This window comes from Mauremys reevesii, linkage group 9 (assembly GCF_016161935.1).
Source record: "Mauremys reevesii isolate NIE-2019 linkage group 9, ASM1616193v1, whole genome shotgun sequence".
NCBI lineage: Eukaryota > Metazoa > Chordata > Testudines > Geoemydidae > Mauremys > Mauremys reevesii.
The window spans coordinates 78,265,300-78,290,463 of record NC_052631.1 but is presented as its reverse complement, the minus strand read 5'-3'; the positions used below and the strand labels follow the sequence as shown (position 1 = coordinate 78,290,463).

At 45.4% G+C, this 25,164-nt stretch overlaps 1 protein-coding gene across 5 annotated transcripts; it reads left to right on the top strand.

Moving 5' to 3' along the window:
* On the top strand, positions 1–22,460 carry RAB41 (RAB41, member RAS oncogene family). Of its 5 annotated transcripts, none has more exons than XR_005584568.1 (8): positions 1–206; positions 5,547–5,605; positions 6,918–6,971; positions 9,953–10,058; positions 14,667–14,778; positions 17,780–17,873; positions 18,425–18,518; positions 19,965–20,031. XR_005584568.1 is itself a non-coding variant. In XM_039487997.1 (8 exons), the coding sequence occupies exons 1-8, from the start codon at positions 128–130 to the stop codon at positions 21,378–21,380; spliced, it is 636 nt and encodes a 211-aa protein (XP_039343931.1). In that variant the 5' UTR covers positions 2–127; the 3' UTR covers positions 21,381–22,460. The 5 variants fall into 5 exon arrangements, 4 of the variants coding, with proteins under 4 accessions (XP_039343931.1, XP_039343929.1, XP_039343928.1 ...); XM_039487997.1 differs by lacking the exons at positions 9,953–10,058; positions 18,425–18,518 and adding exons at positions 14,279–14,384; positions 21,316–22,460 and having other exon boundaries at positions 2–206; XM_039487995.1 differs by lacking the exon at positions 18,425–18,518 and adding an exon at positions 21,316–22,460 and having other exon boundaries at positions 3–206.
* The last annotated feature ends 2,704 nt before the right edge of the window (positions 22,461–25,164 follow it).

Genomic DNA, 25,164 nt, shown 5'->3' with positions numbered 1-25,164 from the left:
GTTTTCTCTCTTGCGTCTGCGGAAGTGACGCTCGAAGCGGTGGCGGTGGGTGGATCCCGGAGCGGTGGGAGTTGGGCAGCGTCTCCTTTCCCCAGTCCCGGCTCCGGCTCGGCCTCCCCGCTCCGCCATGTCCGCGCCCGGCAGCGGCGGCGAGTTCGGGAACCCGCTGCGCAAGTTCAAGCTGGTGTTCCTGGGCGAGCAGAGCGGTGAGCGGGGCGGGGCCATGGCTGGGCTGCGGGGGGGGGTGTCTCTCTGTGACTGGGGCGGGGGCGCCGGGGGCAGGGTGGGGTCCGAGCCTGGGCCGGGGTAAACCCGGGGGCGGGGACTTGGGGCTGGGTGGGGTCCGAGCTTGGGCCGGGGTAAACCCGGGGGCGCGGGGGGAGGACTTGGGGCGGGGGGGGGTCCGAGCTGGGGCCGGGGTAAACCCGGGGCGGGGGGGGCTTGGGGCGGGGGGGGGGGTCCGAGCCGGGGCGGGGTAAACCCGGGGCAGGGGACTTGGGGCGGGGGTCCGAGCCTGGGCGGGGGTAAACCCGGGGGCGGGGGGGGGACTTGGGGCAGGGTGGGGTCCGAGCCTGGGGCATGGGGGTGTGTGTCTCTGTTACTGGGGGGGACACCTGGGGGTGGGGGTCCAGGCCTGAGGTGGGGCATAGTGGGGGTGTGGTGTGGCCAAGTGGAAGAAACAGACTCAGTGGCTGCATCAATGGCTTGGGGTGTGGCCTCTTGGGTTTCCACAAGAGCTGCAATCATCCCTTCTGTGATTTCTAGCCTCCGAGAGGGCGGGAAGGGCGTTGCTGTCGTCGTCCTGGTGCTCTTCGCACAAAGCCAGACACAGATATGAGACCTTCTCACTGTTCCTGGTAACGGCTGGCTGTGTCCCCATCACTGCAGCCCTGGGCTGCTGTGTGGGGTGTCTAGCCAGGCTGTCAGCTCTCCAATCCTTAGCCTTAGGAATAAGACCTTATCTGCATCACTGAAATCTGCTGTTCTGACCATGACATGCTCCTGTCAGCACACTTGTAACACGCTTGGTGACCAGGCACAAGTGCCCCAGCCAGATCACGCCTCCCCAAATCACTTGGTCCAAACACAGTTCAGTCTCTGCCATTTTGGTGCCAATGTGGATGGAGGTATTTGGAGTTATAGAATGAATGTTGCAAATAGTTCTTCTCTTACTCTTCTGCAGTGCACTGGTTGCAATATCCCCAAATCCACAGTTTTCGTTAGCTGAGCTAGGAACTGGGAGTGGACACCCAGAGAGTAGTACAACTGAAATGGCTTTAGAAATGGCCTAGTGTGGACAAAACTGAATTGGTTCAAAATCTGATTCAGTGTGGACAGTGTAGGCACACTGAACTTTTTATATTAATGGTGGTTCAGTCCCACCAGTTCAGTTGTTCAGTGAAGACATAGCCCACTGTTTGTGCTGTTGGCATTATCCAGCTTTGCAAAATTCTGCTCACTCACTTTTGAGCAGGTGAGTTTAAAAAACGCTCACTTTTTTATCACAGGGTAAGCAAGCAGACTTTTATGTCTTGGCTGGCTAATGTTCATAACGTGCACGGTTGCAGTCACATGTGCACGTATAGAGCGCTGAGATTACCATTGAGGTTCTTAGTGGGAAATCAGTCTCTCCACAGGCTGAAAGCTACTGGGTTTAGAGTAATTCCAAATTTCTGGGAGCTGCATATGGAGGGTGTTTTTGAGTAGAGTAAAGAGATTTCAGGAATCCACTCTCTGCACTTGTGGGAGAATTGCATTATCTTGATGCATTTCCACTAGACCGGTTGGGGGAGCACCATGCCCAGGTGCAAACAGTCAGAAAGGACTTCTTCTGTTGCTCTGCTGAAAGCTCACATTTTTTAAGAAGGATGGTCTGGTGGTTAGGGCACTAGCCTGATGCTCAGGAGACCACGATTCACAGGCTTCCTGCATGACCTTTGGGAAGACATTTAGTATCTCTGCCTCGCCCTCATGTGAAATGAGAATAATAGTACTTCCCTACTTTACAGAAGGGTTGCAACTCAAGGATAAATATTTAAAGATTGTGGCCCTGCTGCCCTAATTTCCCACAACGGTGATATCAATATTGATAAAAATAGAATTTTTTTAAATAAACATGGATATTGTCAGTCATATTATTTAAAAAAATTGAATTCTGTCAAGTGTAATTATGATCCAAATGCTATAATATTGTCGTTTCGGATCTGTGTGGACAGAAATTAGCATTTCATAAGTGTTAATAAACTGCAACTAACCAGGGTTTGGTAGCTATCTACACCAAAATATGGTTAAAGCACTTATAGTGACTTCTGTCCAGCATTGTAGAACACAATTACAAAATATGATTATCCCCAAATGTATTTAAGCAGCTGTTTTTTTAGCATAAACTAGGGCTGAAAGTGCAGTGTTAAGAAGCTCTATGAGGGAGCATGGTCCAGCTTGGGAAAGCAGTAGAGGGAGGGTCACTGCATTGTGCGGGGGTGGGGCGGTAAAGGAGAACATGAGAAAATCGAATGATCCCATAAGGCAAATTCCCCAGTGGTGGTCTGCAGAGTGCTTGGTTGTCCATGGAGAGCTGATTAGTGCTGGCTCCTTCTCCATTCAACTTCTAAACAGTGCTTAAGGAAAGCTAAAAATACATTGTTTTCCTAATGTTACTATCTATGTTGGCAATGGCTGTAGTTTCCACAGATAAGTTAAGCAATTGTGAATGGATAGGAAGGGATCCATATTAAAATGTGGACCCTGTTATGAAACCACTTGATAACTCCTGTCAAAAAATTATGCCCTCTTCCCATGAAGGGAAAGAGAGGGTGCTCAGAAGCATTGGTGCAACTGAGAAAGGTAGATACAAATGAAGAAACCTAGAGCCTGGTTTCATACCTGGTATAACCAGATTCAGTTCCCATAGACATCTCTAGGTCAAACTCCATAATGATGTAAATGGGATATAAGTTGCATATTGGTATTAAATAGCCAAAAAATAGCATAAGTAGTATAGTAGTGTAACTTATGTAGCCACTCTCATCCCCTCCCGTGCAGTTCCACTTAACCTCTCTCAGACTTCTGGCTCTTCCCCTCACAACAGAGGAATACTTTATCTAGTTCCTCCCATCTTAAAAAAAAATCTTGACCCCAATTGCCTTTGCAGCTACCACCCCTTCTTCCTTCTGAAGTCTCTAAGCTCTTTGTAAACAGAGCAGTCATTTGCTGTCTAGAGTTGCTTTCCAGTCTGGCTTTCTTCCCCTTGCACTCTGCTGAAACCACTCTTGTGAAAGTCTTTAATGATTTATTCCTAGCCAGAGTTCTGAACCACTACTCCAGCCTCATCCTCCTTGACCTGTCAGCCACCTTTGACATCACAGACCATGCTGTTCTTGAAATGTTGTCCTCCCTTAACTTCAGTGACTGTTTTCTCCTGGTTCTCCTCCTACCTCTCATTGCTCCCTCAGCATGTTCTTCAAAGGATTCTGCTTATCCCCCTTTCAGCTAGTTGTGGGGGTTCCACTGGACTCTGTTCTTGGTCCTCTTATTCCATCTCTAGATTGTCTCATCTGCCGACACAAATTCAGCTGCCATCTCTATGCTTACAACTTGGAGATTGTCGTCTTCTCCAGACCTGTCTCCAAACTAAAATCTTAGCCTCTCTCTCTGACTTCTCATTGTAGCTGTCTAGTCATAAGCTCAAGCTTAACATAGCTAAAACAGAACTCTTGATCTTCCCTCCCCAATACCTGATTTTTCAATTACTATGGACAACACCACTGTTCTGTGTATCTCACAGGCCCATTACCTGTGCATCATCTTTGACTTGGACCTGTAGCTTCTGCTGATTGTTTTTGCTTAGCATCTCTGAGATACAGCCTCTCCTATCCATCCACACAGCTAAAACTCTCATCAAGGCTCTCATCTTAATTACTGCAATATCTTTTTTGCTGGCCTTGACAAGTGCAAGCATTTACTTCGCTCCCTGGTTCAACAGACCACAGAAGTCCTTAGCTGAGCTCAGAATTTACCTCACCTCTTTCTATCAAGGGTATAAGTTTCCCATTGATGGTAAATCCCAGTAAGAGCTCTTAGGTTGCTCGGTATTATTCCTCCATCTTCTTAGATCAACTATGCCACTGGATACCGTAAAGATGACCTTCCTGGTGGAGCTTAGCTTGGTTGTCTTCTATTATCCTACCATTCTGCTCACTGAAGCCATTGAGATTTCACAACATTTATTATTTTTGGTTCTTCCGTGACTTTCTGCAGTTCCCTGTTAGATCTTCACCACACAAACTTGCCCCACTCATAGCCATTCAAAATATGACTGCAGAGTTCACTTTACTAGCCCATTGTTTTGACCATATCATCCCTCTCTTTGGATCTCTTTACTGGCTCCCACTTTTCTGTTGTATCACACATGAGCTATTTGTCTTCATTTTCAAGGCCCTTCACAGACTGTCCCTACCCTCCCTATCATCTCTCATTCACTATTGAGATATCAGCTCCTGCCTCTAATCAGCCCATGATACCAACCTCCATTACCCACTTGTTAAATTTTCAAACAAGCAGCTTCATGCTTTCTCATGTGCTACCCCTCGTACTTGTGAGGAGCTCCCATAAATATCGACAAAGCTACCTCGTTATCTACCTTCAAATCCCTCCTTAAAAAATTATTTTTGTGTGATGCCTACAAAAAATGGTTAGTCTGCTAGTGTGCTGGGGTCACTGCCTATCATGCTGTCCAATACTGTCACACTGTTTCTTTGTACTCCACCTCCACCTCTGTCTGTATCTGTTTGTCTCTTAGGCCTGGTCTACACTGGGAGGGGGGTACATGAATAGCGTAGCTGAAGTCGAAGTACCTTAGCTCGAATTACTTACCTGTCCTCACGGCATGGGATCGACGTCCGTGGCTCCCCCGTCGACTCCGCTACCGCCACTCGCTCCGGTGGAGTTCCGGAGTTGACGGGAGTGCGTTCGGGGTTCGATATATCGAGTCTAGATGAGACACGATATATCGAACTTCAAGAAATCGATTGCTACCCGCCGATCCGGCGGGTAGTGAAGACGTACCCTTAGTTAGTCCCCGCCCCAGTTTACAATCTAGCTCATTGTTCTGTTTGGGCAGAGCCTAATACAGTGGTGTCCTGGTCTGTGACTGGGGCTTTTAGGTGTTACAATACAAATAATTTACACAGATTTGGCACTGTTTTGGGAGAGCAAAATTTAATAATTTTTAGATTCCATCTACACTTTAGCTAGAACTAAGTTGAGGACCAGGTTACAGTATACTTAGTAATTAACTAGTACAACTTGAAAATATCATGTGACTTGGTTAGGTCTATTCTACAGTATATTTTAATCATGTTGTGACCGGGTTCTTTGTCTAGATATTTTGTAGTATAGACAGTTCCTTACAGGCCAAAGAAGGTTGTAGTGAGAAGAGCAATGAACATTGAGTTTGGAAGTTTTATCATTTGAATTAATAGTGCTTTGCAGGAAGCAGCCTTACTCCTTTTCTGCCATTGAAAGTAATTTTTTCTCTCCTCCTGCAGTTGGGAAGACATCTCTGATCACCAGGTTTATGTATGACAGTTTTGACAATACTTATCAGGTGAGTGGGAGCCCAGTAAATGCTTTCTTTTATCAAAATACATCAAATTCCTTCATTGTTTGTGAAGAACTGACCTTCCAAGAACTGTGATAAAAGCTACATAGTCAGGGATGCAATCCCAGGCTTATCTTGGCTAATAGACGTTGATGGACCTGTCCTCCATGAACTTACTAATACTAATTTGAACCTGGTTATACTTTTGGTCTTCACAACATCCTTTGGCAATGAGATCCTTAGGTTGACACTGCATTGTGTGAAGAAGTACTTCCTTAGGTTTGTTTTTAAACCTGCTGTCTATTTAATTTCATTTGGCGACCCCTGGTTCTTGTGTTATGTGAAGCTAGACGCATGACGTTTCACATAGGTGGGTGCTGATATCTCAGTGCCATATGGAGATAGATAAGATGTGGAACCTGTGTAACTCTCCCTCCTTACAGAAGCTACACAGTTCCCTGCCTACACTGAGTTTCTCAGCAAGTCAGACTGCCTAGATAAGTCAGCATGAGCATTTAGCTTTCTTGTCAGAGGCTATAAACAGCATAATTGCCCACAGTTATGAGTTCTCACACAGCCCTTTTTAAGCAAGCACACTTATTCTTAAGGTGAAAGCATTACAGAGAAAATATATTAAACAATAAAAGAACCTATACACACCAATAAGCTTTACCAGAGATAATTCAACTCCCACAAGGGCTCTGGCAGGTGATCAGTTCTTCAAATCCCACCAAGGGTTTTTTCTGTGGTTTGTAACACCTGTTAGCTCAGAACAAGCACTCTCATGAATTTGTAGTTTAGGCTTTGATCTTCAGATTCCAGGAATAGGTAATCTGCAGAGAATGGGTTTCTCCTCAGGGCATAGCTTCAATAGGTTGGATCAGGAGGAGGGAATTTGCATTCACCTCCTCCCAAGCATTTCCTAGGAAACCCACTTAATTTTGTCCCAAAAGTTCCTTCTTGTCTGGTACTTTGTTTAAAATAGTCCTTATGCTCAGAATGCTTCATAGGGTTTACATTGGTCACATCTCCTCCCTAAAGAAGTTATGCAGTCCCACAATAAGAGATAAGGTTTGCATGTATAATACAATGGATTCCAAAGCTACTTAAACTTAATTCAATAAGATCTTGCAAAGATATTGCAGAAAGTTGCCGTATCTGTCACACTTCGTAAGATGCTCTCTCATGGACAGATTGAGGCAATAAATGCACATGAACGACCTTAATTGGAAGATTTTTTGAGACTAATAAATATAATGCTTTACAAACCAGTATAAGAGGATAAATTGCAGGTTAAGACTTTTTTTCTTCTTTTCAGGCAACCATTGGAATTGATTTCCTGTCAAAAACAATGTATCTAGAAGACCGCACGGTAAGTGAGGACTCTGTAATTAACCTGGCAAATGTAGCCACAAGAACAGCAGTTGCCCACGTACACAATGTTTCTGCCTGGTTCTTCATGCAATGGCCATTCCTCCAAATCCCACAGCAGCTTTCCCAGGGACAGTGTTTAACAGGAGTTGCCAGACCTGGTCAGGCTAGTAATCTGTCTGCATGGAATCCTGTTTCCTGTTGTACTGGCTCAAGCCATTGGTCCTGTTTCTGGTACTTGTGATACTACTTGGTGCTTCAGAGGAAGGTCAAAAAAGCACTATGCAAAATTGGGTCAAGTTCACAACTCCATGTGCTTGGAGAAGAGGGCTGTCTTTGTGTTGTACTTGTTGCTGGTATATCACAGGCATAACATACTCATTCTCATAAGTGGCTGCCGTGCTGCCTTTGGGACTGTCCGTATCAATGGATCGAAGTAGACCTGGGGTGATTCTGCTCTGTGAAGTCACTGAAGATTTCTGAGGAGAAGAAGGTCACTTCTCACAGGGCAGGTGGCTAGATAAGTCAGTAACATAATTCTAACCTACAACATTCAGATAACAAACATATCTCTGAATAAAGTCAGTGATGGAAGGAAAATGTTCATTGAAACAATACAGTCAAGTGTGTAGGCTACATGAGGTGCCCTGTGCATAGAGAGGCCCCCTAGATTCCTCCCCCATTCCTTTTGGTATATTTACCTGTTGAATCTCAATGAGTAGTCATCACTGGCTGAGCAGGTGAAACTGGCCTTCCTTTGGAGACAGTCACTGGTCCTGAGTGATGTGATGCTAACCCTTCTGGTTAGGTGACACTGGGCATGCTACCTCTGCACCTGATCTTCAAACCAGAGCAACATCCCTCTCTCTGGTCCACTGTGGCAGAGAATGAATTTCCTAACTGCCTTCCTGTCACATTATTTCCACTGTTAGCTTTCTGGTCATGTAGGGGGACCACCAGAGGCCATAAAGCCTGTTAAAAGCGGGCAAGGACAGCAAAATGGGAGATTAAACAGGAGCAAAAATACCTGTTCTCAGGTTGTCTGCATGTCTCTTCTCACAGGGCCTTGTGAAATCTAGCACCAGCCAAGTCTGAGACAAGGCTCTGGCTGCCATGCTTGGATGGAAGCATGACAGGGCCTTGCTTGCACACTGGCCTGATTAACACTTTGGTGCACACTTGGTTTGGTGTGTTGGATGTATCCTCCCCGCAGAGCTATTCTTGTTCCAGATGCTCCAACTGTAAATCCATCCTGTGTTGCCTGTACCAGCGAACAGAAGAAATGATTGTCTATAGCCCCTAGTGCACGTACTTTTCATTCTCAAAATCAGCCCTAAGTAAATTGCCAAGAGAGAAACTCACGGGCTTTGACTGTGGGAGATAGAACACAAACATGCTGCTTACAACTCTTTGCTTGTAGGGTGGATGAGACACACCAAATTAGAGTGTGGAGGAACCTCATTTACCTTAATGAGTACCCATAACTGTCAGACAGAGCTCCATGTCACAGCTACAACCTCAGCCTGGGAGGATGGATGGAACTTTGTCCTTCACCTCCCAGTATTGCTTACTAACAGGCTGAATTCTCAAGTACAAGTTCAAAGCTTTGCAGCTTCATTCTTCTTCATACTATGAATCTTTAACTTGTGTGATCCTGGAATGGAAGAGAGGAATAGGCTGCTGAGGTGTGGAGAGATTTGGCCTGGAACTGAAGCTCCGCTTGCTCTCAGCCATCAGTGTCTGGGTGCAGCTCCCAAGTCAGCGTGATTGGGAGGTTTTTCTAGATTATTTTGGGGGGGGGGGGCGGCCTTGTGAAAACTGATCCCACATGGCACAACCTACATCAGGAGGTAAGGATGAGCCCAGTTCTATGTCAGCAAAGTCAACTGTTAGATTTCACACCATCCCAAGATAATTTACTGAGTGAGCACAGAGGGCTTGCAGGTGGTCCTGCTTTTTGGGCTCTCATGTAATGGCTTCCAGTGTCATCTGTTGTACATATTCCCTTTTTCCACTGTGGGATCATCTGTTCTGAGCATGAGTGACAATAGGCCAGTTTAGAAGGTGTTTGCTCTCCTGCTATAGTGTTATCAGACACCCCAGTTGAAGGTGGCATTATTCTACTTTTGTGCTTTAGACCAGTGCTTCTCAAAGCCGGTCCGCCGCTTGTTCAGGGAAAGCCCCTGGCAGTCCGGGCCGGTTTGATTACCTGCCGCGTCCGCATGTTCGGCCGATTGCGGCTCCCACCGGCCGCGGTTTGCTGCTCCAGGCCAATGGGGGCTGTGGGAAGGGCGGCAAGCACATCCCTCGGCCCGTGCTGCTTCCTGCAGACCCCGATCGGCCGAACCTGCGGAAGCGGCAGGTAAACAGACTGGCCCAGACCGCCAGGGGCTTTCCCTGAACAAGCAGCGGCCAGACTTTGAGAAGCACTGCTTTAGACCTTTGAATGAGATTAAACAAAGTCCCTCTTGGCTCCATAATGAGCTAATCTATGACAGGCTCCAGGATGATTTAGTCCTTATGTATTAGGTGTGACTGCATACAGCTATGTGTAGGCAGCAAGCATTGTGGATTGCCCTGTCCTGTCTGACTGGCAGGATGCAGTGATATAGGTACACATTCATGATTCATCTCTGGTGGATGCTGTTAGAAGTGATTTTATGAGGGATGTTTTGGTTTTCCACTGAAATAGGGTGCGTCTCACAGGTCAGCAGGTTGGTGTGGAGGTGGAGGCTGAGTGATGGTTCTGCCTTGTTAGTTGCGGCCATTGCATGGAAGGGATAGAGAGGTACCTTCACCACTCTTCATTCTTCTGCACTGCATTTTTGTTCCATTTTAACTTTCCTTTGAATGTTTGTTTGCATTATTTTTTTGCCTGGCAAAATAGTTTTCTTTTTATTTCACTTGGGTTTTGGTTTTATTTTGTTTCCATTTTTCCTGCTCTTCCCCTTCCTCTCCCCCCCACATTTTTCCGTTTCCCAGATCAGGCTGCAGCTGTGGGACACAGCCGGCCAGGAGAGGTTCCGCAGCCTCATTCCCAGCTACATCCGTGACTCTGCTGCAGCTGTCGTTGTCTTTGACATTACAAGTAGGTATTGAGCCTGAGCTCCTGCAGGGGCCTTGCTGTTAACAGGTGCCCTCTAAGTGGAGGAGACAGCTCTGTTTTTGGAAGGGGCTCATTTCCATATGGGGTTGGGGCTAGGCTAGGCTCGCAGTGAGAGGCCTGCAGGTGTTTTGTGGATGGATCTGCTGCCACTGGGGGAGGTAGTCGAAGTCTCTTCTTTCCCACTTCCAAAAGTAATTCCATCAAGGCTGCTTTGGGAATTGGGAGATCACTGATTTCTATTCACTCAAATCTCAAACCTTAAAGATGACCTACAAAGGGTGAGTATGTGTGTGAATTGGATTAATGCCTTTTTATATCCCTCTGTTATTAAAAAAGGCCTTAAAGGGTTTTTCTGAAGCTTTTATCTACTTGTTTTAACACTAGAACTGTAGGTTTTCTCTGGACAAATAGAGTACTAGAAGGAATTTGACAAAGATACCAAAGAAGGGAAACCTGAGTTGCGGGGAGTAACTTTTTTTTAATTTTCAAACTGTCTGAAACTGCATAACACCAACTTAAAAAACTGCACAATGCACGTCTGGCTTGTCCAAAGAGCCCTCTAACAAAAAGGGAAAGGCAAAACTTAATATTTCTGGCATTTCTAAAGAATAAACAACTTTGAAGGGAAAACACCCATCATTCAAAGTTTCTCTACATTAAAATGGTCTTGTCTATATGGGAGGTGTAAGCTAAGGGGTGAATTTAAATTGATAGTTGTACTGGTATAACCCCTGGGGTAGACACTTATTCCATTATTAAGAGTTCCTTTTCTTGGTTTAGTTTATCACTTGGGAAATCAAAAAGTGATTTATATCCGAAGAAGTGTCCACATGGAGGGTTATACCAGTATAACCATATGGTATAGACTAGATCTAAGTAAAATAAAAAACACTGCCTCAGCAGTTTTTCCTTTCTAGATTCCCTTTAATCTAGAGTTTAGGATACAATATTCTAACTTCTAAGGATTTACTTTTGTCTTGCACTGTGCTGAGTACATAAATGTTTAACAAGTAAGATCACTTTTCTGTTTGAATTTCTCCCAATGATTTGTAGTGGGTACCAGCAATTGAGGTCTCTGTAATTTCCAAGCTTACTCCACTTTGGGAATGATTCTCTGAGACTTCCTTCAGGGAAAGGCCTCTGGGGTGGCAGAACGTACAAATGTAATGTGCCAGAGGGCACCATGCAGGAATTTGAGGGGAAAACGAGGACAAGTCTGCCTTCTGGACATAGACAGGGACATGCTCGGCTATACACTGGGAACAGCTCTAGCTGAGGTTGGAGTTTGAGAGACAGGATGCGCACTCTGCCAGTCTGTGATGAATCTGTCCCGGGATGGATATTGTGAGGGGTATAACATGCTATTCAGCCTGTTCTGCAGCATGCTATGGGAAGCTTGCAGTTCTGTTTGGACTTGGAGTGAAAGATTGTGCTTACGCAGCCTGGGCCACAAATGAAATGGTGAGAATTGGGGATAGGAAGGATGCTGCAATTGTTTCCCTTATTCTCCCCACACACAACAGAAAAACCCGTGCATTTATGCTGTCTGTCCCCACAGCAACTTCAGCTTCTCCAAACTAAAACAGGCTCCAATAAGTCAAAACCAGGGGTTCTCCGACTGGGGATCGGGACCCCGCAGGAGGTCGCAAGGTTATTATGGGGGGGTTGCGAGATGGCAACCTCCACCCCAAACCCCACTTTGCTCCAGCATTTATAATGTTAAATATATTAAAAAAAGTGTTTTTAATTTATAAGGGGGGGGTCACACTCAGAGGCTTGCGATGTGAAAGGGGTCACCAGTACAGTAGTTTGAGAGCCACTGGTCAAAACAGTCTAGCAGGTCAGCAAAGCTGTGGCACTCCATACAACATACTTGGGTGCCTGCTGAGAAGCTGGCAGAGCAGGAGCTCAGCTGGCCTTCGGGGAGTGGTGTGGAATAAATCCAGAATGAGTGCCTGAACCTCTCAGTAACACCTTCTAGATACGTAGGAACATGAGTGGCAGCCGTGTAAGTGAGGCACTACTGGGTTTGGGGCTTTTGTGCAATCAAGTTGGTCCATTTCCTCCGTAACAGTGTGGTGTTCCTTCTGAAGTCTGTTACCTTGTACTGTAAGGAGACCAGGCAACTTGTGCATACCAGAGGCTAAACTTGGTGAGAGAAATGTCTGGATGAGGACCTCTCCTCCTTCCAGAGTAGGGAAGGGGTTTCTCTCTCTGCAGCACAGCCCTTGTGCAGCACTGTTCAGGGTTTTGTGGTGGTACTACTCCCCAGAGACTGGTTGAGCATCAGTTTTGACTTCTGGGAGCCACTGAGGACTCATAGGGTATTGCAGCTAAATTGTTTGGGGTCTCTTCTCCCTACCACTTCAGGGTTGTGTTGCTTCTGAAACAGTCTCAAAAACCTTTGTATGTGTCAGACCATGGCTTGGTGTTGATGAATTTTTATGCTTGTTCAAACACAAACCGTTAGACCCCAATGCTCCTGAAGCCACAGGGCAATGGAGTGGTTTCTAGTGCTGGTACCATGGGGGTTTGGAGAGGTGGTCTGCCAAAGCATCTCCAAGAACAAGTCTCTTCCTAAACAGAATTTGGCAGTCTGCCCTTCTCTTTCCTTAGTAAAAACTGCCACCTTTATCTTATAGCTAGTGTTTGGCACCTGCAAGCTCACTCAACTAACATCCTCTTTCAGGCATAAAAGGGCCACTGTTCCAAACTGCTGAGCAATTAGCATTTGTGAGCACATCTAGCCTGCTCAGATACTCCTACTGGGTTCTTTCTGGGGCTTCCTCTAGCTCACACTAAACACGTTTGATCACTGGGAATGTCAGTAGCAGGCTTTTCTTGCCCCAGCAGCAGTACTCTGCTGAACAGTCTGACAACGGGATTACAGTTGGCAGCATTTTGGGGAGGGGAAATCTGAGGTGAAACTACTTGATATATTTTAGTAAGCATTTGTCCACTCACGGTTGTGGTATCTAGGGGCCTTTTTTGAGCCCTGACACTTCATGTAGGTAGGCCACACCTTCTATCAAGCATAATCACCATTACTTCTTTCTGACCTCCCAAGAACCCATGGATGTGAAGGTGGAGTGGGGGAGGGAGAAATAACATTTTTAAATTGTGGTGTCTCCTGTAGCCCCTTTTGTGCTTTGGATATTCTGACTGAGCTAATACGGCTGCTGTGCTAGAGACCAAACTGCCCCCTTCTTACCAAGTAACTGGTGCATGTTTCTGCTTTTCATGTTTTCCTGCAAGGGAGCATCGAATACCATTTGTGGGCTGGGACTTGCTGCGTGTGCTTTTTTCTTCCTGAAACCTCTTGACCTAAGCTTACACGAAAATCCCCTTTACCTTTTTGGATGCTTGATGCTGAGGAGAATGTAGATGCTATTCCACTACTGTCTCCTGAAGAAGTTGTCCCTTGTCTTTGCATTGAGTATAAATCTGAGAATTACACAAGGGGCTCAGATCTGAGATTCTAGCTCCCTAGACTAGGCCCTGGTCTACGGGTGGGGGGGAATCGATTTAAGTTACGCAACTTCAGTTATGTGAATAACGTAGCTGAAGTCGACTTACTTAGATCGATTTACCGTGGTGTCTTCACCGCGGTGAGTTGACTGCTGCCGCTCCCCCGTTGACTCTGCTTGCGCCTCTTGCGGTGCTGGAGTACAGGAGTCGACGGGAGAGTGCTCAGGGGTAGATTTATCACATCTAGACTAGACGCAATAAATCGATCCCCGCTGGATCAATCGCTATCCGGTGGGTAGTGAAGACATACCCTAGGTGTGTTAGGGAGGCAGCATACTCCTCCCTTGGAGGGAATGGCCAACATGGTAGGTTACTTATTGGCCACCTTTCACAATGTTAAATAGTGTTGATGGGTATCAGTGGGTGTCCTTTTTGGTTGGAATGGCAATAGCCTCAAGGTAGAGCTCATTGGTATGGGGAGCGGGAGGGTGTGAACTTCATGGGACTCCTAGGCACACAGAAGGGGTAATTCTTACAGCCTGAAATAGACAGAACTGCTGGGTTCACTGCTCTTTGTGTGTTCAGGGGGCTGGTCAGCAAGGCAAATGTCCAGTTCCCAGACTGAGACCTGTAAACAGTTAGTTCTGGCAAATAGCCTTTTCTCTAAAGGACAGTTTCCTCCTTTCTTCTTTCTCTCTCTGCTCTTTCTGCTCTCCCTGGCCTGGTACCAGCAGGTTCGGCTACAGCTTTGGGACACAGCAGGCCAGGAGCGGTTCCGCAGCCTCATTCCCAGCTACATCCGCGACTCCACCATTGCTGTGGTAGTCTATGACATTACAAGTGAGTGGTGCTTTGATGTCTCATTGTGTTTGAAATGCTACGCTTGAGCGAGGGGCTAGTGAGTATACAGACATGAGTTATTACAGAACGATAACATTAGAAACATAACTGTCTCTTACCTTCTGGGTGGACAAGAAGCAATCTAAGGATGTCATCTGTGCAGTGCTGGGGGAATTGGCAAAGCATAGGGGTGAAGACACAGGTGGTTTTAGAAGTGTTTCATTATCCCCTTGTTTGAAAGAGCTTCTAGTTAATGTGTTCAATCCTCCCCTCTTCACACAGATCTGAACTCGTTCCAGCAAACCTCCAAGTGGATTGATGATGTGCGAACAGAGAGAGGAAGTGATGTCATCATCATGTTGGTGGGGAATAAAACTGACCTGGCAGACAAGAGGTAATGGAGGAGAATTGGTGACCGTGCCAGTTTGACAGCAAGTGGCTGGTATACTTTTTAAGGGGACCACTAACGGTTCTTAAGCCCAGACTACAATGGCCCTTTGGGGCTTAAGTAGCCTGTGATGAGTGAGATTTCCACTGTCCTTCCTGTTTGTTCCATGACATTTGTAACAGAATGCCCAAGGTGCTTTGTCTTGTTATAAACTGTACAAATCCTGGTTAGAACAAAGTCAACTGAAAAAAGCTTCTCAGGCTACCAAAAACAAGCACCTGCTCCACACCGTTTGGTACAAAACATGCTGCTAATAGGGAGATAAGACTGAAAAAGTAACTTAATAAAAGTCAGGAAATTCTGGTTCCCACAGCAACATTAAATGGGTCTTTGTGCATGGCACATGTAAGGGGCCCTGTCAAATCTAATTTGGCATCAGATGTAGCTGTGTGGAAAACAGATTTTACAAAATCTGAGATCGACAGAGAGGCTTCCTACAAAACAGAATTCCCTGCAGTAGCACAGCACTGCAGTGTTTGGAACCGGCAAATGAAACAAACTCACAATTAACCAGAATGAATCTGGCCACTCTCAACTGTACAAAGTGCACTAAGATTCAAATGTCACATAAGTACCATTATGATGGACACAATAGAAATACTGTAGATACAAATAGCTGCTGTGCCTTTATTTCATGGTGTATAACCTCTTAAGCATGTTTGCTCATGTGTATCTCGTGCTAGGCACCTCAGCACATTGTTAGTGAAGGAAAAATTAGACTGCAGTATTTTTTTTAACTATGAATTTCAAAACTGTTACCTTCAACTATGTCAAAAGCACTAACTTTACTGAGTTCTGAGTTCCATGGAAAATTTGCTTCAAGTTAACCTATTTGAGTTATTAGTGTACAGTAAAAATCTGAGTTGCTGAATTGGGGAAAACACCTGGAACTTTCACAGCCAAATGCAGTCGTACCAAACTAAAACAATTCACCCCAGGCTGCCCACAAGATACTTCTGTCTGCTGGGTGAGTTTCAAGCCGTAAGAGGAATTTAAACAGAAATGCTTTGTCAAACATAATTCTTTCATGGTGCGGTAGCCATGCTAGAAAAATTGTAAACATTCAGCCAAATACCCTCAGTTGGCAATTTAATTTCCTCTGCTTTGACGTGAGGCTTAACAAGATGTCTGACTGTACACCTCTGTTAAAGGGGTATTATTTTTAATACTTTAGAATTTTTAAATCTGCTTTTTATTTTACCATTTCCATGAAATATAAAAATCATTTTAGAATTTACTGCATGCGTTCTCTGCTTCCCCCGTTGTGTTGGAGTTATACAGTGCTCATGTGACATGATACTCAACCTTGCAAGTGCATATTGCTGCCATGAGTCTCATTTTCTCTTTGGCCCTTGTCTACCCATACCACTTCCCCTTCACTAGGGAGAACATGCCTTGCTGCTGTGTTCAGGTTTCCAGAACCACTGGGAAGAACATATGCAGTTCTGTTAAACCATCTAGCAGCAAGTTACTAACAGGCTTGGCTCCTACTCACTATGCCACCTAGTAGTTGGGTTACCGACAGACGCTCTGTGTCATGTTTTCTTCATTCCCATGTAGCTCTACTATAGTTCACTTGTGTTTTCAAAGCTCCTTTCTACTAAGGTTACTTTAGAGAGTCCCAGCTTCAGTGGACGCCACCATAAATGATGCCTTACCGTACGTTCCAGGAATATTGAAAACTCTTCCCACCCAGGAACAACTTAAACTAGGTTGTAAATAATACACATCAAGTGGTCTAGACTGAGAAATCTGGCTGACAAGGATTCCAAGCTGCCTCACTTTGGATCAGCCAGGGAAAGTGACTGGATCAGGGGTCGGCAACCTTTCAGAAGTGGTGTGCCGAGTCTTCATTTATTCACTCTGATTTAAGGTTTCGTGTGCCAGTAATACATTTTAACGTTTTTAGAAGGTTTCTTTCTATAAGTCTATAATATATAACTGAACTATTGTTGTATGTAAAGTAAATAAGGTTTTTAAAATGTTTAAGAAGCTTCATTTAAAATTAAATTAAAATGCAGAGCCCCCCGGACCGGTGGCCAGGACCCGGGCAGTGTGAGTGCCACTGAAAATCCGCTCGCGTGCCGCAGGTTGCCCACCCCTGGACTAGATCAAACATTAGAACCATGCTCTATCCACAGTAACAGTATAGCCTGAGCAATTAGTACTTTCCTGGGTGCCCAGAATAATATTAGTCATCTGGCTCTCAGATTTTGGGCTTTCTAATTTTTAGCAAGGTTGTGGAATCTGCCACTCTTCTTTTTCCAGCACTGGAAGATACAATAGGAACCTCATCAGTCACAGGATGACTGATGGGACAGAAGTGTAGGGCATCCTGTGTATGCCAGGTCATCGTTTGTACTAGCCCTAACAAAAAAGCCAGAGACTTTGCTATGCTTGCAGTATACCTGTAGTTGGAGTGCATGTGGCATTAGAAATTCCCACCCAGTGAGGTAATCTAGGTGGTACCAGATGCTTTGTCTAGACTAGGAATTAAAGGTGGTGATGATAAATTGAGCTAGCTAATGTGATCTAACACCTAAAACTCTGGTCAAAGCAAGAACCTGCCTTGTCATGCCAAGAGTTTTAGGTGTTCAGATGTTGGTTAGTTAACATACTACATCTCTAATCCTAAACTAAACAAAGTCCTAGTGTCAGTCTGAGCCTGGCCATGACTTCTGTGTCTTGATAAAATCTTCAGGAAACTTAGCGCTTGAGAAGAACCAGGTGCTGTTCTATAAGCTGTAGTGCCAAACATGTTTGAAGAGTTGAGCCATTTATTTAATTTGTCATTTTATTTTGTGTAGCCTGTATGTTTTCTTTCCAAGCTACTGTTATTTCAGTTGCTGGCCAGTTCCTTTGTGGTTTATTTTAATTTCTACTACCATTTCTGTCTAGTTTTCCTTTGTTTTGGTTTATTTTCTGTGATTTGTTCTCATTGCTGTAGACAGGTTTCTATAGAGGAGGGCGAGAGAAAGGCCCAAGAACTGAATGTGATGTATATTGAAACCAGTGCTAAAGCAGGATATAATATGAAACAGGTATGTACAGGGCGTTGGTCAGGGATGCTCTTGCAGGTGCTTAGCTTCCAAGCAGCAGCTCAGTACTTGCTGTTGAATTTCACCTCCTGCTGGAGCCTTTCTGAGACCTTCCTATCACCTTACGGAGTTTCCTTCTGTTGACTTGGGGGACTTGCTTTTTGCATGGCTGCACACTGATTCTGTTCCATTAGGTACAGTGGAAGAGGGCCCTTCCTTCCCCGACAAGGAGGCTATGAATGAGACTTAAGTGTGTTGTTACATGAAACTCACCCAGTGCAGACTCATCCTTATTGGTTATTATAATCTACATATTCCCTCAGCTGCTCATTTGGATTGGTCCCGTCTTAGCTGGAGCATAAGGAGGAGGTAAAGGGAGGGAGGGGCGTGAAGGCTCAGAAGCCCTACGGTCTCCCTTCCTGGACAATGCTCTGCTATTAAAATCCTTCACTGAAGAGTGTTTCAGTCACAGAAGTCTCTAACTCATGCCTTCTCTCTCCTGTCTATTCCTCCTTCTCTTGCTCTTTCTTTCCTGTTTGCATCTGTCTGTCCAGGCAAATCACCACGGAGGAAGGTGAGCAGAGAGCGAAAGAGCTGAATGTGATGTTTATTGAGACAAGTGCGAAGACTGGATACAATGTGAAACAGGTAGAGCAGCACTGTGCCCTCAGGATGCAAATTCTGCACTTTCCACTTCACTGTGATCAGGGAGATGAGCTGCTTTATGGGTTTTGTGCTGCATCAAATCTTCACTTCCCACTTTACCCTCTGCCTTTATATTCCCAGCCTCTGAAATTCTTCCCTTTAGGCAGTCAGTGTGTCCTTTAAATAGAGGAGGCTCCCTCTCCTGCCAAGCCAAGGGTGGCTCATTCAGGTAGAATGCTAAGGGATCCTGTCAGCAGCTGACGTATTCTGTTCCCAGACCCGTGACACCAACAATACTTGTTGCATATACTGATATGCTAAAGCATGTCAGAGCTTTGGAAACAAAGCCACCTGTTTTCCCTTCAAATCACAGCTAAATTAGTGTCCTGTGGAATTTCCTTCCCCAGGTGGTGGTGGTTTCTGCTGGGACAGAATTAAACCTTGTTCCATATTTACGTTTAAGTACACCCAACATCATTGCTGTCAGGAAATTCTTCATCTCTGATTTGTACTAGTCACAACATGCTGCAGGGCAGCAGGTTTGGCAGAGAACTTCACACTTGGGTTTGGGGACTTCTCAAACAGTAACTTCATTTTACTCTTTAACTAGATCACTCTGCACTAGTGTAAAATTCTAGGCCTAATCTGCGTGATAGCATTGCTTTATTTGCCTAGCAGAAATTTGTAATGCATGAATTTCTCTAGTGCTGCAAGGTAAGTCCAGCTTTGTGTGTCGTGGCCACAATTACCATCTTGCACCTGAGGCACTATTCATGATTGTCTGAGGTGGGGAAGGAAGAACATGGATAGATAGCGTTTAAGGACAGGCTCTTTTCTATGTGCAGCACTCTCAAGTCAGCCCTTGCACTCCTAGCTCACTGCCTCAGAGCTTGGATTTCTTTTAACTTAAAAGGTAGACTTTTAAACACCATGTCCCTAGAATCCTGAGCTCATTCTGGAACAAACTAGATCAGTTTAGAGGTGGATAGCACTATCCAGTAACAAAATCAATAACAGCTATGCACAGAAGCAGTGGGGTTGGAATGGTAAATTGCTGCCTCTCACTTGCTTCCCTGTTGAGTGCAGGATGGAATCATTAGCCAGCCTGCTCTTAACATCCTGGTATTTTGTGACGTGTGTGGAGCAATGGTCTGGTACATTTAAAGAAATAAAAAAGCTGAAGGAAAATCCTGCACCAGAGGTGTGCTTTGTAGATATTCAGTAACTTAACTAAACTTGATAAAATATTTGGACTGGGGTTGAATAAAGTCCTTAGATATTCTTGTGAGGACTGTGTTAATTACTGCAGTGCTGGCTACAATATGTGTATAACTCTTGGCAAAACCTTGGTTTTCCAACAGCAGCTGTAGAGAGAAAATTGAGTTTTTAATCATTCACTTTCTTTGACAAGTTCTGCATTCACCTGTTGCTTTGGTTTCTGCCTTTCAGCTTTTTCGCCGTGTGGCTGCTGCCTTACCTGGGATGGACAACACACCTGAGAAGAGCAAAGAAGACAGTATCCTTGTCTGCTATGCAGTAGCTTTCTTATTTCAAGAGTTAGCCAGTTTTCCTTGTTGCCAGGTCTGGCTTGCTGTCCTTGACAGACTGAGGGCAGTCATGGACCTCGATTCAGTTACATCGCTGCAAAGCATAAGTAGCCTTTATATTGTAATGCTCACTTGCATGTGTAAACTGAGGCTCTGCGGCCAAATGTCTTGGCCACTTGTACCACTGGGGCCAGTATTGAGCTTTTGCTGTTTAGGCTTGGTGTGAAATGTGTTTTGATTTGTAATGATTCAGTATGATCTAATCTTTGCTGATTCTGTATTCTGCATGCAAGATGACCTTGGGTGATACAGAGATCCTTCTGACTGGCCTGTTCCCTTCAGAGAGCTGGGTGAAGCCAGTCCCCCCCACTGTTGTCGTGCATCATGTCTGCTTTTCAGTGTACAGTACATGTTCTGCTAACGCATCTTCCCTTCTCCGGAAGGGTGACTGAGAGGCTATTCAGAATTACAGAAGAGAGAACTGCCAAGTGGGGCTTAGCTAGAACCATCAAACTCAGCTCCTAAATGACTGTCTCAGACTGAAGGGCAGGAACATGGCCTCTGCCAAGCAACAGTCCATAGAAATTCATTACTTGCCCATGTATCCAGCTAATGCTCTAACAGCAACAGGTAACCCCATATGTGCACACACCTGGTATTATAGCATGGGGTGGAGACGGTCAGTTGTTCTTGAGAAGCATGCTTCATGGGACTAGGGAGTTGCCATGGGCTATTTATGGGGAAAGACCAGTTCAGATTTATAGTAAAAAATGCCCCAAATCCCAGGTCACACTAGTTTAAAGCTACAGGTAGTTGCTAACATGCTGTAGTCAAAGTGCTGGCTTCTATCAAGGAGAGTAGGTGCTGTACTGGGCAGTGCATGCTGATTCAACTGTTGTTGCAGCAGCCTTGGTTGTCAGATGTCAAATCTATAGCTGTCACTTCAGTACTTCTTCCTAGCCTCAACCTTCACAAAGGCAGCAGCTCTCTACCAATGCCTTCAGACAGCTGTTGCTTCTGGAGATGTCTGCTTCAAAAAGCAAACCTCATAGGCATCAATGCCAGGAACTATGTACCAAGCCACCTAGGTGGCTGCACTTCTTACCCAGTTCTTAACTGTGGAAACCCCCAACTTTACTCCTGGGTTAGGTAAGGTCTATGCTTTGTCCTATCTGCTCTACTGGGCTTGAGTTGTATTGTGATGCTGTGCCCATGACCTTGGCCAGGTGGCTTCCTTAACTTGTCTTCTACAGTGATTGACATCAAGCTAGAGAAACCTCCTGAGCAGCCAGTAACGGAGAGCGGCTGTTCCTGCTAAAGTGCCCGTTGTATAGCAACACTTTCCCTGATTGGCCAGTCTCACTGAAGAGCATCACTTCTCATTGGCTAGGCAAACCTACTTTCTGTGAACTGAAGAAACAACTAATCAATCTACTAAGTCAGCGAGCTCCCTGTTAGCTGGTGGGGAACAGCCCTGGCTGCCCCTCCTATTGCATGGTATGAGCCCTGAGTGCAGAATGAATGTCATGTCGTCCTCTTTTAGTAGTGCACTTTGGCACCACGGTGCCCTTTACTCCATCCCACATCTTGGGCCTATCTGCACAGTTGTATTTTTCTGTGAATGCAACAAAAAAGCTGCCACATTAGGGAAAACAAAAATAAAGCTGGGGGTTGGTTTTCCACCTCCTTAATTGCCTTGCATCTTAACCAGTTTTCCTTCCACTCCAGTAATTTTTTCTCTCCCATGCACCACGTCCTTTTTTTATTTTTTCCCTTCAGAGGCGTCTCCTTTAAAACTAGTCACAATTTGATTTGGCCTTGCCTGTTTTGAAAGTTGGAGGTGATTTGTTCTCCATGTCCTGCTTCCTGCAGAGAGTACACAGTACAGGCTTCCCAGTCCCTCCCTCCTGTGGTTGGTCTTAGCCAATTCCTGGGTCTTTTGAGTTTTGGGAGAAGGAGCTTCCCTGCCCATCTCACTTCCTGCATCAGTGTGAGTGAGAGCTGAGCACTGGACAGTCTACTCCCAATCTGCTCTTGCACAAGCCACTGATCTTGTTTGCTCCCTTTGTCCTGTGGTGGGTAGAATTCCCCAGGATCACTGGTTTCAGTTGGATTCTTTACCCTGGGGAATGCTGTTAGCTGCAGGGGAGGAGGTTAGACAGACTTGCTGCAGCATTCAATCTCTGTGGGAGAGCCTGCCTGACTGCATCTGTGGATGACCTGGGCTCTATCTGCAGGCTGCAAATGGATTCTAGAGTTTATCCCTAGGATGGCAGTATTAGAACTGGGCATCCCAGGTCCCATTCTGGTTATCTTCACCTGCAGACATTCTCCTTTTTCTTGTGGAACATGCACAGCCTACTGTCTGCTAGCCAGACATAGGATACAAGCTACACAGTTACTGGTTATGCAGAAATGGGGCTTGCACTGCAGAAGTGGCTCAATCCAGTGCCAGCAGCTCCAACCAATGTGGTGGAAGGGCAGCTGAAGCATTTTGTATTCCACTAGATTGAATCTGGGTAACAGCAGTTCTAGTCTAGTGTGTTGCCTATGAAATAGAACATGGTTACCCTCAACCTTGCAGCTGCCTTTGCTGGAGAACCTCCTCAACCCTGTATGTGGGGAAGATGCTAGGTCATAATGTTCCCAGCATTGGGACAAGCAGTAGGATGGGTTTGTTCCCACCTTCAAAGGCGGGGAAGATGGGATTAAATAAAGGGAAATGTTGCTTTTTGTGGCTGCTTCTGTTCCATTAACTTGGGTTGAGGGAACATCTCCTAGTGACTCTTATGATCATTTTAAAGGGGATTTTTTTTAAAAGTGATTTTTGCCTCTGTGCCCACCCACAGCCCTGCTGTGATCAGGCTTGTCCATTGGCTGAGAGGAATATACAAGGAAGAGATGGAGAAGTCCTGTTAGATCATCCATTTGACCACCTGGTCTGTGTAGTGGTATCAGGGTACATCCTAAAGGGAGGGTGGAGACAGTGCAGTAGAACAGGGGCTTGGGTTGGGTGCAGCAGCATAAATTGCATTTCCCCTGGTATAATGCCTTGTTGGTCACCACTTCAGCTGTGTGCTCTGTGTGTGAACCATGTGGCCCTATCCAGGGAGAGGAATGAACTGTCACTCTTACCTGAATGAACTAACTTGAACCCTGATAGCTGGGATTTCCCTTTTGGGAGCACCCAACTCATGATGCCAGGGCTGGCTCTTCTGGTTGTGTTTACTTAATGGCCAAGGAGCACCCTGCTTCTGGTTGTTAAGATAGATACATTTGGTATGTGGTTAGCATTGTCCCTTCCTCTCCATGTGAGTTGACCTGCAGGGAGAAGCTGGGATGTTTTGTTTTTTGTTTCTCCTTCCTATTCTGGAGTGTTCCCTTTTTCCTACCTGAAGCCCTCAATGGCCTAGTCTGAGTCCTTTAGAACCCACCCCCAGGGTGAAGCCCTGTCCCATACTATGTATATACTTCCTGTTGTGTGGGAATTGCTGATGTTCTGTCAGTGTGTCTGTGTCTGCAGTAGAACAGGTTCCGCTCTCCCCTTCTTACAGGCAGAGATACCCTGCCACTGTGTTGTATTGTTCTCTCGAGTCACTGGACTTTCTTTTTTTGGGGGGAAGGGGGTAGGAGGGGGAGAATAAGTAATCAGGAGGGAAAATCTAGTGAAATAAAATAGTTCACTTTCCACTGCCGTCCCTATGAATGTGCATAATAGTGAGTGTGTGTCTCTGGCCCTGCTGTCTCCTAGCTGTTAGCCAAGTAAGTGTGACTATTAATATGAATAGCGACTGTCTGACCACAGCCGTGTATCACACTAAATAAAGTTATTTCACCAACACTTTTTCTATGTTTGTTTTGGGAAGAGGACTGCTGCTGCCACCATTTACTTTACTCAGAGCCCCTGCCCATCAAAGGCCAACACCAATTTATCTGTGGAAGAAACAGGTAACAGGCTGTCCCATCTAATGCATTCTTCACTATAGATGCTCTGTGAAGCTTAAGGGTTGTCTGGGAAATGTCTTCTGGATTCTTTATGCATCTCAAAAAGAACCTACCACTTTAGCCTTTGGGGTTTTTTAGTCACTGTTTCTACCTGGAAGTTGTACAGTCAGTAATGTACTTGAGTCCTATAACTCTGCTCATTCTGAGACACATGCATACAAAAAGTAAATGACCCAGTTTCATCCACTTTGATGAGAACTATGAAAGAATGCCTAGCAGTTACACAGTTTTAAAGCACTTTACAAACCAATTGTGAACAGAAAGTATTGTACTTTCCAGATGGGGGAAGCCAAGGCTCTGAGAGAAAACTACAGTGCCCTCAGATGATGGTGAGTTGGTTATAGGCTTGGGAGTAGCATCCCGGAGTCCTGACTCCTAGCCCCAATACCCATTGTCTCCTGCTGTAACTAGTATGTACCACTGTTTTGGGAAGAGAATTTGTATTTGCCAGTTGCCAAAGGACGAAGGAAGGAGGTGCAGAAATGTTGTTTGCTCATTTCGAAGTGACCCCTGATAATCAGAGTACATAAGTAACAGATGCTGCTGCTGGCACTAAGAAGCCTGCTCATCTAGTCTAGCTAAGGCCTATCACCTGTCTTCCATCATGCTGTGAAGTCAGATAAGTCAATGAAGAGTGAAAACACAAACAAGAGGAACTTTTAAAAGTGCTTATGAGGGCCCATGTAAACTGCTAGCTCCCTATGGGGTCTATTGCGTGCTTGCAGTGAGTGAAACTCGCATAAAGGGATTTGTGCAGTAGGAAATTGGGATTGCTGCAAGGCTGTATAGTTTAATACATGATTTTTTCATTGATTTTTCCACTCCTGGCTGAGGGATGTTGCTCCCCTTGGGAAGTTACAGTTGAACAAATTTAACATATTCAGGGATGCTTTACTCTGTTTTTCCAAGACTTGAAGCTGAGTGAGTGATGGGGAGCACTGGAGAATGAATTTCAGTGTCACCCCACCAGTGAGGAAAGCATCCTTCTGAACAGCAAAAACCAGACTTTGCATGGCAGACATCCTTTTCAGCCATAGGTCGAGTCCTACCAGTGAATTGCCAGCTCTAGAGTTGCCTGTCATTACATTATCGTCATG